This window comes from Hirsutella rhossiliensis (genome assembly GCF_020360975.1).
Source record: "Hirsutella rhossiliensis strain HR02 chromosome Unknown scaffold00009, whole genome shotgun sequence".
NCBI classification, from domain to species: Eukaryota; Fungi; Ascomycota; class Sordariomycetes; order Hypocreales; family Ophiocordycipitaceae; genus Hirsutella; species Hirsutella rhossiliensis.
The window spans coordinates 157,297-172,908 of record NW_025408675.1 but is presented as its reverse complement, the minus strand read 5'-3'; the positions used below and the strand labels follow the sequence as shown (position 1 = coordinate 172,908).

At 51.4% G+C, this 15,612-nt stretch overlaps 3 protein-coding genes across 3 annotated transcripts; 1 reads left to right on the top strand and 2 right to left on the bottom strand.

The window, feature by feature from the left end:
* Positions 1–5,576: 5,576 nt before the first annotated feature.
* Positions 5,577–6,670, top strand: HRG_07822 (TLC domain-containing protein; the record flags this gene model as incomplete). The annotated part of the gene is made up of 3 exons (XM_044866293.1): positions 5,577–6,059; positions 6,173–6,355; positions 6,416–6,670. 3 exons carry the CDS (start codon positions 5,577–5,579, stop codon positions 6,668–6,670), a joined length of 921 nt encoding a protein of 306 aa, XP_044718182.1.
* A 696-nt stretch (positions 6,671–7,366) lies between these two features.
* Positions 7,367–10,914, bottom strand: HRG_07821 (SH3 domain-containing protein; the record flags this gene model as incomplete). Its single annotated transcript, XM_044866292.1, has 9 exons — positions 7,367–7,392; positions 7,455–7,488; positions 7,534–7,751; positions 7,806–7,853; positions 7,902–8,381; positions 8,433–9,185; positions 9,259–9,313; positions 9,370–10,605; positions 10,717–10,914. The coding sequence occupies 9 exons, from the start codon at positions 10,912–10,914 to the stop codon at positions 7,367–7,369; spliced, it is 3,048 nt and encodes a 1,015-aa protein (XP_044718181.1).
* Positions 10,915–12,073: 1,159 nt separating this feature from the next.
* HRG_07820 (adenosine/AMP deaminase domain-containing protein) lies at positions 12,074–15,325 on the bottom strand (the record flags this gene model as incomplete). The annotated part of the gene is made up of 5 exons (XM_044866291.1): positions 12,074–12,443; positions 12,532–13,652; positions 13,748–14,748; positions 14,809–15,201; positions 15,319–15,325. The coding sequence occupies 5 exons, from the start codon at positions 15,323–15,325 to the stop codon at positions 12,074–12,076; spliced, it is 2,892 nt and encodes a 963-aa protein (XP_044718180.1).
* Between the last annotated feature and the right edge of the window lie 287 nt (positions 15,326–15,612).

The window sequence follows — 15,612 nt, the reverse complement described above, 5'->3', positions numbered from 1 at the left end:
GGGTATTAGCTATCCTATATAGACGATTTTAGTATCTCTATAACGTCGACCTCGGCTAAGAAGAACGCCTAGTAGTTAGAAGCTATAGCTACTAACTTATTTAAATAAGCTCCTTAGGACTAAGGGGTCTATTTTAACCCCTCTAAGACAGAACTTATCTACTTTAGTAGGTAAAGGCAGCCTATTTTAGAGGGTATAAAGGTAGGAAGGCCTATTTTTCGAAGCGAAGCCCTTAGTATAGTAGCTAGGGGTCTTCTTTAACTCTAGGCTCCTATTTAAATAATATATCGAAAAGAAGGTAGCCTCTATATAAGCTGCTTTTAAAGGGCTATCCCGCCTAGTCTCTATATAAAGAGGCCTATTATTTAGAGCTTTAAGGTAGCTCTACTAGGCTTATATAACCTCGATAGTAAACTACGGGGCCTAGCTTTAGTATAGGGGGCCTAAGACCCCTAAGAGCCTAATAAAGCCTTTCTAAAGGCTTTAGAACTAGGCCCTTCTAAAAGTCCTAGGGGCCTTTAAAGGATCCCCTATTAGGGCCCTAGAAGCTAAAGCAGCCCTCCTACTACTAAAGGTACGGTTTAAAAAGGCATGCCTCTCCTATACCCTTCGAACCCTATACCTCTTACTAAATTACCCTATAAGGCAGGCTTATAACCTAGCCGTATAAGATAACCTTACTAACTCGGGCTCCGACCTAGGAGCCCTAAGCTATATTAGGCCCTATATATAACTCTTCCGCCTCCTTAAAGGCCTAGTAGCTATTATAGGGCCTAACTATAGCTTAGAAAGAAGGAAAGCTAGCTAGGAGCCCCCGTAGGCTTTAGAGCCTAAGGCCTTTATTATAATAATAAAGGCCCTTAAGCCCCTAGCTAAGAAGTAGCACTAACGCCTCTTAGCTAACCTAGCTAGCCTAGAAGACTTCGGGCTATAGCCCTTAGTCTTCTATACTAACGGCTCTAAGGGGTGCCTTAAGGGGTCCCCTATAGAGACTAACGCCTACTCCTTTTACGAGATAGGCCTAGAAAATAGGCCTAGTAAAGCGTACTACGAGAACCTAGGGCCCTCTATTAAAGTAGCCGACGTAGAGCTATTCGCGATACTAAGGGTCTTAGAGGACCTAGCTAAGAGGCCTCGGCCTCTAAGGTCTAGCCCCCTTAACCCCCCTATAAAGGCTTATATCTTTATAGATAGCTAAGCTACTATATAAAAGGCTAAAGGCTACTCGGACCTAGCTATACGTATTATAAGGCTCTTAACGAACTTAGAGGCCTTTTATAATATACGGCTATACTAGTGCCCTAGCTACCTAGGGATCTTTAGTAACGAGCTAGCTAACTAGCTAGCTAAGAAAGGCCTAGGGGCCCCTATATAAGGGACCCCTATAGTCTCTATTAGCTACCTATAAAGAAAGGTCTAATAAGCTACTAAGGACTACTAGAAGGGCCTCTAGGCTACCGAGGTAGTTAAAGGCCCTAAGGATAAAGGCTTAGGTAAGTACTATATATCTATTCGAAAGACCCCCCGCCTAGCCTTTAGCCCGGAAAAGGACCTTATAAGAAGGCCTAGGCCGACCCTTTTAGCCTACTACTAACTTCTCCTTAGGGCCGGCTTCCTATTATCCTTCTTAAAGAGGGTTAATAAGGTAGGCCGAGACGACTACCGCTGCGGCTAAGGAAGGCATACGGCTAGGCACCTTATCCTAAGGTGCCCGAACTATAGGAGGGAAAGAAAGGTCCTATACTAGGCCTTAAAGGGATAGAAGGAGGCCCTTAGCCTACCTTTTCTCTATAGCACTAAGGAAGGAAGGGAAGCCCTTTTAACCTTCTTAGCTAAAATAAAGATAGGAACGGCTAAGTAGCTTAAAAAAGAGTAACCTAGGGGCCCTAGGGCCCTTAAGGGGGAAAAACACCGCGTAGGAAGAACTAAATTAACCTTTCCTTTATCTCTACCTTTATAGCTACCCTTTCCCTAATTAGTTATAAGCCCCTAGGCTCTATAGCTAGCTAGGGCTATTAATAGGGGCCTAGGCCCCTATTAGCCTCGCTATAGCCCTAGAGGCTATATACGAGTAATAATATATATAAAAAAAAAAGACCCCCCGCCTAGCCTTTAACTTAGAAAAGGACCTTATAAGAAGGCCTAGGCTAACCCTTTCGGCCTACTACTAACTTCTCCTTAGGGCTAGCTTCTTATTATCCTTTTTAAAGAAGGTTAATAAGGTAGGCCGAGATAACTACCGCTACGGCTAAGGAAGGCATATAGCTAGGCACCTTATCCTAAGGTGCCCGAACTATAGGAGGGAAAGAGAGGTCTTATACTAGGCCTTAAAGAGATAGAAGGAGGCCCTTAGCCTACCTTTTCTTTATAGCACTAAGGAAGGAAGGGAAGCCCTTTTAACCTTCTTAGTTAAAATAAAGATAGGAATAGCTAAGTAGCTTAAAAAAGAGTAACCTAGGGGCCCTAGGGCCCTTAGGGGGGAAAAACACTGTATAGGAGGAACTAGATTAACCTTTCCTTTATCTCTACCTTTATAGCTACCCTTTCCCTAATTAGTTATAAGCCCTTAGGCTCTATAGCTAGCTAGGGCTACTGATAGGGGCCTAGGCCCTTATTAGCCTCGCTATAGCCCTAGAGGCTATATATAAGTAATAATAAAAATAAAAAAAAAGTTAGCGAGATTATTAACCGCTATAAAAGTCTTTTAAGTAACTAAGAGCGACTTAAGCTTAACCTAGGCTAAGGTCTTAATAGCGTCGCTAAACTTACCTAAGTACTTCTCTAAGAACTTATATATATAGCGGGTATTATCTATAAAATAGGTAAAAGCTAATATAAGCGTCTTTATATTTTTAGCGACTATAGCTAAACTAAGGGTAAACTCGCTTAACGCGCCCTTACCCTTAGTAGCGGGGGCCTTCTAACTAGCGTAAATATAAGTTTCTAGAGTAGTATAATAAAGGCGCTCTTATACTAAACCCTTAATAAAGAAAGGGCTATCGACCTTAAACTATACTTAGTAAAGAGTACTAGCGGCCTCCTTACCTTTAAAGGTAATTTAAAATATAGATTAGTACCGAACTTAGATAGTACTATAGTAAGAAGGGGTTACTTACTTAATAATAAGACTAGTTAGAGTTAGCGTAAGCGATATATACTTTAGCCTTTATAGCTATTAAAGTTAGTAAAAATACTAAAGGTAAGATTAACCTAAGATATAGCTAGGATTAATATATATAAGACTAGTTTTAATAGCTAGCGAAAGACTTATAAGTAAGCTTATTAATAAGACGCTTAATATATATAAAATATAAAATAAAGCGCTTTAATCCCGCTACTATAGTAACTTTCTTATAAAGAGGGGGTTTTAAAGGAAGTAAGCCGCTACTACCTAAGTTAGCTTCTTAGTTAGATATTATAACGCGATAATAAGTAAACTAGATATAGTATTAAGGAGATCTAGAGTTATAGAAATAAGGTAGGCGAGGTAGTAGTTAGGCCTATAAAAGAGATAGATAATAAAAAGATAGGAGGAGGTATATATAGAACTAGGGGGGGGAGGGTAGGTATATATAAGCGTAAGCTAAGCGCGTATAATTAATAACTATAAGATAGAGGGTAAATATAGGCCGCCGCGCCCTTAATCGGGAAGTTATATAGCTAGATAGGAACTAATTTATAATTAATAGAGCTAGCTAACCGAATTTCGATTAGCCGGCCCTACCTAAGAGCGACCTATACTAGCGCCCGGCCTAGTAACCGTATATTACTTACCCTATTAATTAATAGACTAATAAGCTAACGCGACCGCGGCTACGCGGCTATAATATAGGAGCTAAGGTAAATAGAGGCGCCCGCGAGTTAGGCCCCTAAAGAGAGACTATTGCCTATAACCCTAGGCCTAGGCTAGCGAGCCTAGGCCGCGGCTGCTCGGGATAATAGCGGCTATAGCCTAAGAGGGCCCGCGCTAAGACGCGATTTCGCGGGAGGAGCCCGCGGTAGCCGGCGTAAATTTCCTATATACTATTACTACGACCTCGTTTAAGGCGGACCTATACTAAAAGAGGGGAGGGTTTTCCCCTAGGCACTTTAGTTTTTCCCTCTTATTTAATATTAAAGTTCTAGATACCTCTAGCTAGGTCCTTAGTATAATCTTAATAATAATAATAATAATAGATATAATAGGGTATAGTCTAAGTAATAATAAGTATATTATATTAATAATAAGTTAAAGGTTATAGACTATAGACTATAACTAAGTAATTAGAATTAAAGATAGAATTATAATAAATATCTATATTAAAAGCTAGAGAGCTATCTATTTAAAGGAGTAAAAGTAGGTAGCTATATATACCTATAGAGACTATCCTTAGATTATAGGCCTAGCTATAATCCCTAACGTTAGATTATATAAAGTATAGTAATCTCGTTAATCTTAGATTACTTAGATCTCTATAATCCCCTCGATCTTATACTTATTAAATAGTTATACCGACTATTTATCCGTTAAACTATATTACGTGCTTAACGCGGTCGACCGTTAGCGGCCTAGTAGCTGTAGTTATAATAGCTAGGCTAGGGTCGGTCTATTAGTCGCGTATTAGCTAACTAAGTAAAGAGAAATTTTCGCTAGTATTTATAAGTTAAGTAAACTACCTACTAATTAAGGATATTATTTAAACGGTTATACTTATACGTAAATATAATATATAGGCTATTTAAGGGAAGGTAAGGTCGGCTTAAATAGGTATACTAAGCTAAGGCTTTTTTAGCTATTTTTTTATATAATAGCTAGTAGCTTAAATAGTAAGATAACACTAAATTAATATATCGCGATATTAAAATACGGCTTTAATTGCTATTAGAATATATACTCTTTACTATAGGAAGGGTGCTAGAAGGGGGGTGTCCTATAAGCTAGGTAGCTAACGTTAAGCCTAGACCGTTCCTTTCGGCCTACTTTCGGAGTAGGGAGGCACGAGTGGGTATCACCCAAACACGCGCCCCCTTCCCCACCAATGCTTCCGGCGGTTCTCGAACAGCTGCCTCGCTCACGTGGAGCAAGCTCCCCAACAATTCCCTGGCTGTTGTGGTCACCAGCGCACCGCAACCTAAACCCACTGCAGAGCCATCTGTTCTCGGTCATCGCCCATTCAACCACCAGACTTGAAGATAGGAATGGCTTTCCCTCCTGCCACATCGACCATGTCCTCGACGTATTAAGACCGTCGTTTCCGTCTCCCACTCATGCCTCTGCTCCCGCCTGCCCATGTGTGTGCCGCACCCGCCCGTTTGTTGAGCCTCGATCCTCGGCCTCCGATGCATCATCGTCGACTTCCGGCAACTCTGTCTCACCCCGCCCGGGCCCATCGACTGCAAACACTCTTCAGTGCATCGGCTACGCATAACCAGTTGCCACTCCTTGAGACTCCCAGGCCCCTGCGAGCTGCTCGCTTGACGAAGTCGACAGACAAGCCTAGGGGGGACAACGCTTCGAGAGAGGCAGCGCAAGAGATTTTTGCTCGTCTGAGCCGACAATTACCACCGCCGCCAACATTACCATCAGAAATAGCGAGATGAAGGACCCCTTCTTCATTGCCCCCATTCCCTGGGTCGTCCAACGGGCACAGCCTTTGTGCGACCGTCTCCATCTGCCCACACTGCCTCTGCACATACACGAAATCGTCGCAGCCGCGCTTCTCTACTCGGTCGTCTTCTACCCGCTCTCGCCCCTCCTGTCGAACCTGCTGGTGCCCGGGCACTATGCCAAGCTGCCGCGCAAGAAGCGCCTGAATTGGGACGCCCATGTCGTGTCCATGATCCAGAGCACCCTCATCAATGCGCTGGCTCTCTGGATCATGCTTGTTGACGATGAGCGCCGCAACATGGACCAAGAGGAGCGAGTCTGGGGTTACACAGGTGCCGCTGGCATGATACAGGCACTGGCTGCCGGCTACTTTGTTTGGGATTTAATCGTCACCAGCCGCAACCTAGATGTCTTCGGTCTCGGCACTTTGGCCCATGCCATTGCCGCCTTGCTCGTCTATTGCCTTGGCTTCGTAGGAACCCCATTCTTATCCTCCCCTGTCAGCCCCTGCTCCTTGACACACTTCCCCTTGCGTCTGACTGTTGCTCGAAGCGCGCAAACACCGTCCCACTGACTGTGTGACAGCGACCATTTGTTAACTATTACGGCTGCATCTTTATCCTCTGGGAACTTTCAACCCCGTTCTTGAATCTTCACTGGTTCATGGACAAGCTTGACATGACCGGCTCTCGCGCGCAGCTCTACAATGGATTCCTGCTCCTCTTCAGCTTCTTCTCCTGCCGTCTCGTCTACGGAACCTATCAGTCTGTACGTGTCTTTCGCGACATATGGGCGGCCGTCAACTGCCACCCTAGCACTGGGCCGCAGGACTCGGCTGTCATGACGTTCGCGACGGACAAGTCCACTGTCCCACTTTGGCTCGCCACTCTGTACTTGGCCAGCAACCTGACCCTCAACAGCCTCAACTTCTATTGGTTCATCATGATGATAAGAGCAGTCCGCAAGCGTTTCGAGCCGGGACCGGAAGAACCAAAGGGACGGCTGATTGAGGTCAATGTGGAGATACATTCTGTCGCTTCCGGCGTGACCGATCGTCGTATTCCGCAGAGACGCAAGGTATGATGTGAGCCAAGGCCAAGCCTGTTGCCCGGGAAGGGCACCAATTCTTGATGCACTGTGCGAAGTGAATTATTTACCTGGTAAATGCTGCTTGTTTGGCCATGGCCGACTCGCCGGGCGTGGCACCTCAGCGGTGGCTATTTCACGAGACGACACATACTCAATCTTAGAAGGATATAGACTTTCCTTGCGTCACACATGGAGAACTGGTTACTTGGGCTCGGGGATATGCGGGTTTTCGCGCTGTTTGCGCAGTATATCGTGTAGGCGACTGGTGTCGTTATATGTTAGTGCCAGGAATCCAGCAACTCGCGCCTTGCTGCTTGCTTCTCTTGCACATCCAGCTGCATAACACTGGAAATCCCTGTCGTGCCACTAAACACGACATCCGGAGGTAGCTCGAGAAGCCACTGTCAGCAGTGCTTAGGCCGGTCTCCGGGGGTCCTGCAGTCGTATATGACGCTCTGAAACAACAAACGCGTCCGTCCGCGTGCTATGGAGGGGGCCGGCGCAAAATAAGAGGTAAAATCGCAGGGAATAGACACCACTAGGTCGAGCCAGTTGAATATTTACATGAGTGGCGTTCGTAAAGCCGCGTTCGCTCTCCTGGCCCACAAGCTCCCTCTCGCCCTTTTAACTACAGCTGCGTCACTCTCAACCTGAAAGGTTCGCGTCCGCCGGTCTTTTCGCAATAACAAGTCAGAATCCGAAGGGGTTATCTGGGGCTGCAAAAGACATTAGCGATGGAAAAGCAAGAAACCGCACACAACGGAGTCGCAACACCCACTCGCTTGCGCCAGGTTCGCCCTCCGCCCAGTCGGCTGGGGTGTCAGTCTTTTCGTTTCCGCATTTACGCCAAATCGAACCGGAGGCGGGGGGCCTGTCTTTTGCGGTTGCAACGGCTGGGCAAAGCCTCCGACCATGGCCCCCGTATGCTGTGAATGTAGACTTGTCGCCCCTGTCCGCTCGGGCTCCAGCGCTGGTGGAAGATAGCTATTGACACCACCGGTGCTGCCAGAGCCCTGCCCGAATGATGACATTCTGGTTGTGAAGGTAGGCCGGAACCCAGCCCCAGTTTGCTGGGCTGGAATGGGCGAGAATTGAGATGGTCGCCCGGGGTCTGCGAAGGGGCTCGCACCTGGCATGCCCGTCATCATGGGCTGCATGAACTGGGGCTGGCCAGGGGCTGTCGTCGGGTAAGGAGCCATGCCCTGAGGCTGAAGCCCGGCGTAACCGGTCATTGCAGGCTGAAGCTGCTGCATCGCAGCATACTGCTGCTGAAGCCTGTATTGACTGAGGTCATGAAGGCTCTGGCCCGGTGTTGCCACCTGAGACTGCACGGCGCCCGTCGCCTGTAAACCCATCGGGGGAGGGCCGAATATGGCCTGCTGCGCCGATTGAGGGGCGGACAACGGCCGCTGCGGGGGTGGGGGGGCCAGCGAGCCCTGGCTGGATGACATCGAAGGGGGCGTCGGCCGCTGCCGGGCCAGGGTTTTGGGAGAAGACTGTACTTGGCCGGGATTGGGAACGGTAGAAAAGAAAGACGGGCTAGCACCCGTGGGCTGCTGAGTCTGCTGCGGTTGGGCACTGCCCAGGCTCGAGCTCGTAGCCGCTGTCTGTTGTGACTCCATCGTGGTCGGTTGGAGGGGCTCGCTCAGCAGTGACAGCTCCTTCATGGAGCTCGTGAGCGCCTGAGACGAAGCCGGATCCGGCCCTGACGATGATGGGGCGAGTTTGGCCTCTCTGGACGCCTGCTGTTGCGCACTGGGCTGCGGCTTTACATCCCAAGCGTCGTCGTCGAATCCGCCGGCGGCCGGGGCTCCGGATGACTTGGTGGCTGGGCTGGCCCCGTCTGTGCCCGATTCGGGGCCTGGCGCATTGGTCTTTGAGAAAGCGGTAGCATCGACTACATCGCTTGTCTGCACAGCCGGGGCGGGTCTGCTTTTCCGCGTGTTATTTCGAAGCGTGCCGCCAGGTCCAGAGAAAAGGCCGCCGGTAGCGTTGTCACCATCCGCCCCGGGGCCGCTTCGGTCGCGGCCAAATTTGATATCCAACGCTCGCATGACCTTGATGATGTCGCCTTCGCGTAAGCCTAGGGTGCGCAAAACGGTAGCGTTCACGTCCGGCAAGACGCTCTCGTCCATGGAGTCTCTGATAAAGGCTTGCGCGTAGCGCTCGCAAAGACCGACGGCAACGTCGCAGGAGAGAAAGAATTGAAACCAGTCATACTCTGGCTTTTCACTCTTCCCCACCGACGCGCCGACTTCGGTGCGCCGCTTGTCCGTAGATTTGCCTCGTTTCACGTCCGCCAGGGGCTTGTCGTCGTCCAAGGATATGCCGGTGATGTTCTCAACGCATTCGAGGTCACCACGGGACATCTTCGCAATGGGAACGGCAATCTTGACACCGTTCATCTTGTGTAAGTGGATTTTGCCGTCTCTCAGACCCAGAAACTGCGCATCGACACTGAAGGACCCTGACCGATCTGTCCACGTTCGCACCTTGGACGAGTCGGGCTCTGGATTGAACATTGTTCAGCCTGGTAAGCGACGGCGCATAATGAAGGATCAGGATGCGCCAAAGTGACTTACTCGACTTGGCCTTGACATGGCTGTCGCGTCGGCCATTCTCGCGTCGACTACGCGGCTATTCGCCATTATTATCAAGTTCTTCGTTGGAAGGGGAATCATCCCTGGCCTCACCTGCTGCGGCTGCTTGCCCTCCTTGATGGCCTCCTTGGTGAGCCTGATTTCCTCCAGCCGGTTCTGTTCCACAGTGGACTTGGCCGAGTCCATCGGGGAGCTATTCGTTGCACCAGGCGGCGTGACAGTCCCCGTCACTTCGATATAACTGCTCGGAACAACTCCTTCCTTGCCATTCTTGATGCGACGGACCTGCCACCACTCGTCGCTCTTGGACTCGTCGAGGACCACGACTTCGTCACCTGCTGCTACCGTCACTTCGTCGTCGCCTTGTGCCATGAAGTCGTACAGAATCTGGCCCTTGCGTCGGGTGCGCTGCGAGCCGGCCATGATGACTTCCCGCAGACCTTCGGCCCGGACAGCGCCAGCCAGCTCCCCCAAGGCACCCACAACTTCCTCAGCTGTATCTTTGGCACCCGCGTGAAAGTCGATGCTCTTACTCGGCCGAACCAACTCCATAAAGACGTGCTTGCCCTCGCGGGAGTAATGCGTCATCTTGTCGGCCGTCCATTCCTGGGCTGGCTCGTCCTGAGCCCGTTCGGGGGCGATCAGTATGATTCCTGTCTTGAGATTAACGCCCAGTGTCGTGGGCATCTTCTTTCTTTTCCCCATGACCGATACCATTTCGTTGATGTTGTACATGTGGAAGCCTCCCGGGGTTCGATACGGCTCGTCGGGTCGGGAGTCATGGCTCGCGGGCGCTTGGGCGGGCGCACCATCGTACGGCCGCTCATCGGGGATGGTTCGAGAGCGAGGCCGGGAAGGCAGCGCTGGGGACTGCAGGGCCTCATCATCGTCTTCGTCTACATCTGGCGGCTGCGACCTTTCGCGCTGTGTGGGCTGTCGCGCAGGCTGAGCAGGCGGGGATGGTGTCGTGAGTCGGGGAGCTGCCCGACCCTGCATAACACCCGCCAGTGCGGCCGCGGGTCCCAAGGTGGGCGGGGGGCCATGGCCTGCTTCTAATGTGCTCTCTACTGAGTCCGAGGCCACAGACTGAGGCCGCATCGGCAGAGCCGGGGAGGCCGCGCTCGCTGGCAAATCGACGTCTGCGTCAGTCGTCTTCACGTCGATGTAGTTTGACGGCACAAATCCATATTCATCGTCGAGGCCGGCAAGGATCCAGTCTGGGTCTGAGGCGTCAAACACCTCGAGGATGGCATCCTCGGGGAAAGACAATTCCTCGTCGGTCTGGCGCGTATACTCGTAAATGGCATGGGCATGGCTGAGCGTCGGAGCCTAGGGGGGATGAGGCAATACGACGCAAATGCATTAGCACAGTGGATGGATGGCTCGCGCACCAAAGGATGAAGCGGAGATGAATGAGACAGGGAAAGGTTGGCCACTTACGGGCTCGACGTAATTGTTGGGCACGAGACCTTCGGGTTCGTCGTCTTCGTCGGTGCCGGCTTTTCTCTTGGCTTTCCACCAGCCATCGTCGTTGTTCTTGTCAAGGACGTACAGCAGATCTCCCTCGGCGATGGCCAGCTCGCCCTCGGCCTGAGGGGCGTAGTCGTAGATAGCCTGGTATACGCCCAGGAACCCCATGTCGACGACCACGACGACGAGTGCTCACGGGCGCGTGCGGTCTTCCGGGTTAAAGGCGGGGCTGGTCGGGCGCTCTCTGCGTTCTGCGCCGAGACTCGTGGGCTTTGCGGCTGGCCGGCCACTTGCGGTGTGGCACGGGCGACCCGTCCAGAAGGGATATTCGCGATGCGGATCAGCGCAGACTAGGAGTAGGGCGCACCAGAGCAGGTAGACCAGGGGTGGTACACGAGAAAGGCAGGGCTAACGGAGAGGTGATGGTGGTGGTTGGAAACGGATGCTAATGACGATGGCATATGATACTGCTGCTGCACAGTACGGATGCTGGTGACCTCCATGCCTTAGCACTGGCATACGCCTAGTGTACCTAGGTAAGTGCTGCTGGGGGTCTAGCCCCCTTTTTACTCGCAAAAGAAAGGCCCCAGATACTCTAGAGCTACCGTTGCACCAAGCAAAATAGGTATGCGCACCTGATTTTCATGTGCACGGTGAATGTACTCTATGCGCCGTTCTGACAGGTACTAACTAGCAGTTGCGGGCTATCTAGGTGGGTACCTAGGTAAGCACCTAGAAAGTGCTGTATAATACCATAACTGTGTCTCTCATAAGCTAGTTATGTCTATCTATCTATACTGTATGCTTCTAATGAAATCATCTTCTACCAATTTATTAAAAAATGAAAAGAACAACATACATTTATATCTAAAAAAGAGACTTATAGTTTGAGAGCCCCCTTTAAGCGCCTTCTTGTAGCTTTCCCCCCCAAGAACCACACACACTTGTGTATCCCCCTTTAGTATATATATCGGTAAAATAAGTTACTCCGAGTCTAAACTAGATGGAAGAGACGCCCAGTAATGCCATTTTCTGGTTATATGACATTTGACTGTTCAACGGCCAAGATCCAATTCTATGCTTGGAGCCCCAAGCTCACCTTTCAACATCGATCTATCGGACGGGTGTTCTCCACAGTCAATAACCGCGATTCTGCCCCTGCTCGTGCTTTGGTACGATATATTTGGGAAATCTAACCAGTCGTTGCCTCCGGGGTAGTCGAGCCACGTCCAAGTCATCCAACTGCCATGCTGTCAGCCAACCCGATATGGCGTGCCTATCGACTCTCTGGTCCCCTCACAGCCGATGCGCACCGCTCGCCGATGGGCTACATGTCGTCTTCTTCCCCTGGCGCCTCGCTCGAATCAACCGGCCAATCATCGGCCTGCGCCAGATTCCGCAAGCTGCCGGTCCTATGATCTCGGGTGAGGATTCCTGGAAACATTCTCGGATCGCTTCCTGACAGGTGCAAGTCGGCCATAGCGCCCGGCAATCGTTCCGACTCCCGCGTCGCCCTCGCTTGCATGCCATCCGCCGCGGAATTGGCCTTGGTCATGGCTTCGCTCCTCTCTTGAGTTGCCAGCACCGAATCCCCAAGAGTTGGAACCGACCTCGTGGGTTCTGCTGGCTTTCCATCAACGAGAATCCCTTCGCCGAGTGACTCAATTTTCGCCTCGTATGTCACGTAGCGTTTGAGACTATTTTATCTTCATGTCAGCGGCGGCGAGCGGGTCCCCAGCCCGTGTCCGTGGCAGGAAGTGGGCTGATGATGCACGGTAGACTAACACGTCTCTCTCCTGCAAAAGAGTATGGTATCGAAATTCTTCCCTTCTGTCCGGCACGTTTGTCTTGACCATTGTATTCCCCTCCTGGCCGGGCTTTTCGAAATCTGGCCCCAGCCACTGTCTCTTAATGGAAGCTTCGTAGCCGCTTTGTTTGACCGAGTTCTTGGCCAATTCGCACATGTCCACGGGGCTGAGCTTGTATATCTGCGCAGCAACGGCATATTCCTCAATCAAGGGTTCCTTGGTAAAGGCAAACTGCAGCGGGTCGTCGGTCGACAGTGACACGTTCAGGCCTCTCCGAAAATATTGGTGGAAAGGATTGCGCTCGTACGCCAGGAACAGGGCGTTGTTGCTCAGCGGCGACATGGCAATTCCAATTTGTTCCAAGTAAAAGACGTACTGCAAAAGAGGCACCTTTCGGAGCAAGAGCCCGTGGCTAATGCTGTGGCAGCTGAGCACAGCAACTGCCAAGTGCTCGCTGTCGCCGGCTTCACCGCAATGGGGACGCAGCACAAACGTGTTGAAGCCACGCTTCTTGCGCCAGTAGTTGAGCGAAGTCGTGTTGGAGAACAGGTAATAGATCCAGTAGCTGTAGGGTGGATTCTGCTTCGTGTCCCACGCTCTTGGCACCGGAAACTTCTTGAACAGCCTCCTTTCTATCTTGCTTTCATCGTCGACGCTGTCGAATCCAATCACCCGCTGGAGGAAGATATGAAGCTTCGGATGACTCGAAGGGTCCTTGGTCACCTCAAACAGCGGCTGAAATAGGTTTCTCACGATTTGCTCAAACGTCTCCATCAAGCCGCTCGCTTTGTAAACGTCGTACAGTCGAGGAATCTGGACGAGCCAGCGCACATTGTGCGAAAACAAACCGTTGTCCACGACCCAGGCAGCGAGACTGTCCCATTCGTCTATCGACTTGCCATAGACGGAAATGCGCCACTCTACCATCTGGTACTTGCTCGATTCCAAGTCGGAGATGACTTCCTTGGTGATTTCAGCCAGGTACCGCCCGTGGATAAAGTTGTCCGTTTTAAGGAATATCGTCCTCAAGCGAGACTCGCCAATAGGATTATACTTGAGATTGAACTTGTCGAACCGGTGGAACGAGTCCGTGTGCGCCTGTCACGGTGAGCGGTCAGCCCAATCACGCCGTGCCTCGCACATAGGGTTATGTGGTCGAGAGGCGGAGGAAGGGGCCTGGGGAGGGCTCATACATGCATATCAAGTGTGTCGATGCTCAGGTCGTAAGCCGTCAGGTTAATGCTGGCAAACACCTCGGCCAAGGTCAGGTGCTTGCCGTCACGGAACAAGACGACTTCGTTGGAATGCTTCTTCATCTTGCTTTTGATGAAGCGCAAAAGGTGCTTTTGGTTCATGCAAGCTGAGTGGTGAACATGCGTGTCTACTTTGCGGACATTGTAGAAGTCTCGATGCGGCACCTTCTTGCTGTCTGCAGTCTCCTGATACTCGTTGAGCAGCATGTAGAGATTGAACTTGGCTTCCAGATACTGCAGGCGCCGAAATGCAAAACTCTTGCTAGGACCATCGGATGATATCGTGAGGATGCTGTCTAGATCCATGTAAAATTCTCGAATGGTTGGCACCTGAACGGCTGGTGTATCCGCAGATTCGTTCTCAAAAACCTGATATACGCCACTGTCGTCGAGCCTAAAGGTCACGTCGTCCTCGACGGGCAAGGGCAGGACGTCCTCCATGTTGAAGTCCTCGCCCACATCCTGGCCAGGCTTACGCTTGCGCGTCGGCCGTTTGGCCCCAGGGCTGACCGGAGGGTGCTGGTTTGCATCATGGTTGGCCTGACGTTCGGCACAGTGGAAGTCTTGCGACTTTTCTGGAGCCGCCGTGGGGCCGGAGTTATTCTGGGTCCACGCCGGCTCTGGCGGAGGAGGATATATAGTCCATTCGGGGGTGTCGCGAGGGTTGTCTTCTGGGCGCTGCAACGAGAGAGCCATATACTTGCGTCTGACATCCAGTACCTTTTGAATGTTCTTGGATATGGCGCTGAGCTCGGCCGTGATCTGGGGCTCTGTGTCGAAGAGGCTGCTGTTGGGAAGCCCAGCGGTAGATTCAACCGCAAGTCTAGCATCAAAAATGCCGGTCTGGCTGCCGCGTGCGCTGATCGTGGCGGTCTGGCCCATGGCCAGCGGTCCATGTGGCTCGTGTGCCCTCGAAGATGGCTCGGCGCTGTCGGGCTTGCCTTACCGGGGTTTTCAGCACTTTCACATCTCGCGGCACCCTTGGGAGTAATGGGGCTTACCGTCGACATGGTCGAGAATGAGAGAGTCGGCTCCGAATTCGGTGGCAGGACGAGATCCGGAGACCATGACAGGACTTCCGTACGGGGTCGACTGAGGCAGTGGTGCGCCGCCGGCACTGCCCCCGCGGCCGTCGATCTTGCTGCGCTGGTAGAAGAGCTTGGCGTCCGTCTGGGTCATCTGGCGCTCAGCGACGGGATCGTAAAAGGTCGTGCGCTTTGGGACGTCTCGCGGCAGCATGCCATCCTGGAAAGCGTCGTGTTCTGCAGAGGACCCGCTTGCCTGCTCCTCAATGTGGTCGGGTTCGGCAAAGGAACCGTGCGCGAGGTAGTCGTCCTGGTCTGACTCTCCAGACCATGTTGGGGCATCATGGCTTTGGCCGGGAACATGGTTATCTGGTTGACAGCGTCAGGTCAGTCATGGGCGGCAGGTCTCACGCAGTTGTTTGCGTCTGCCACAGCCGTTCGCTCGAACATATATAGCAGCGCAGACCAGGAGGCTTTGGTGCTTACCGGTCATGGTGATCGATGAGCTCAGGGGAGCTGGTGATGTTGAAGCAGAGCGCAAGGGGGTACGACCAAGGCCGAAGCTGAGCGGTAGGTATCGAGCTGCAGCCGAAGAAGAAGTTCAATCCAAAAGCAGGCGCGGTGCCATGAAGCTTTCTGATATTTCCAAAGCCCAGGAGTCCCAATGACACACGGCGACCCCGCAAAGACGGGCGGATGACCGTTGTTCAGTCCATGGTCACCCCACCAGAAAAAAACAAAGGCCGAGGGCGGTGAAGCCCGGATCGGGCCGGTCGCGAG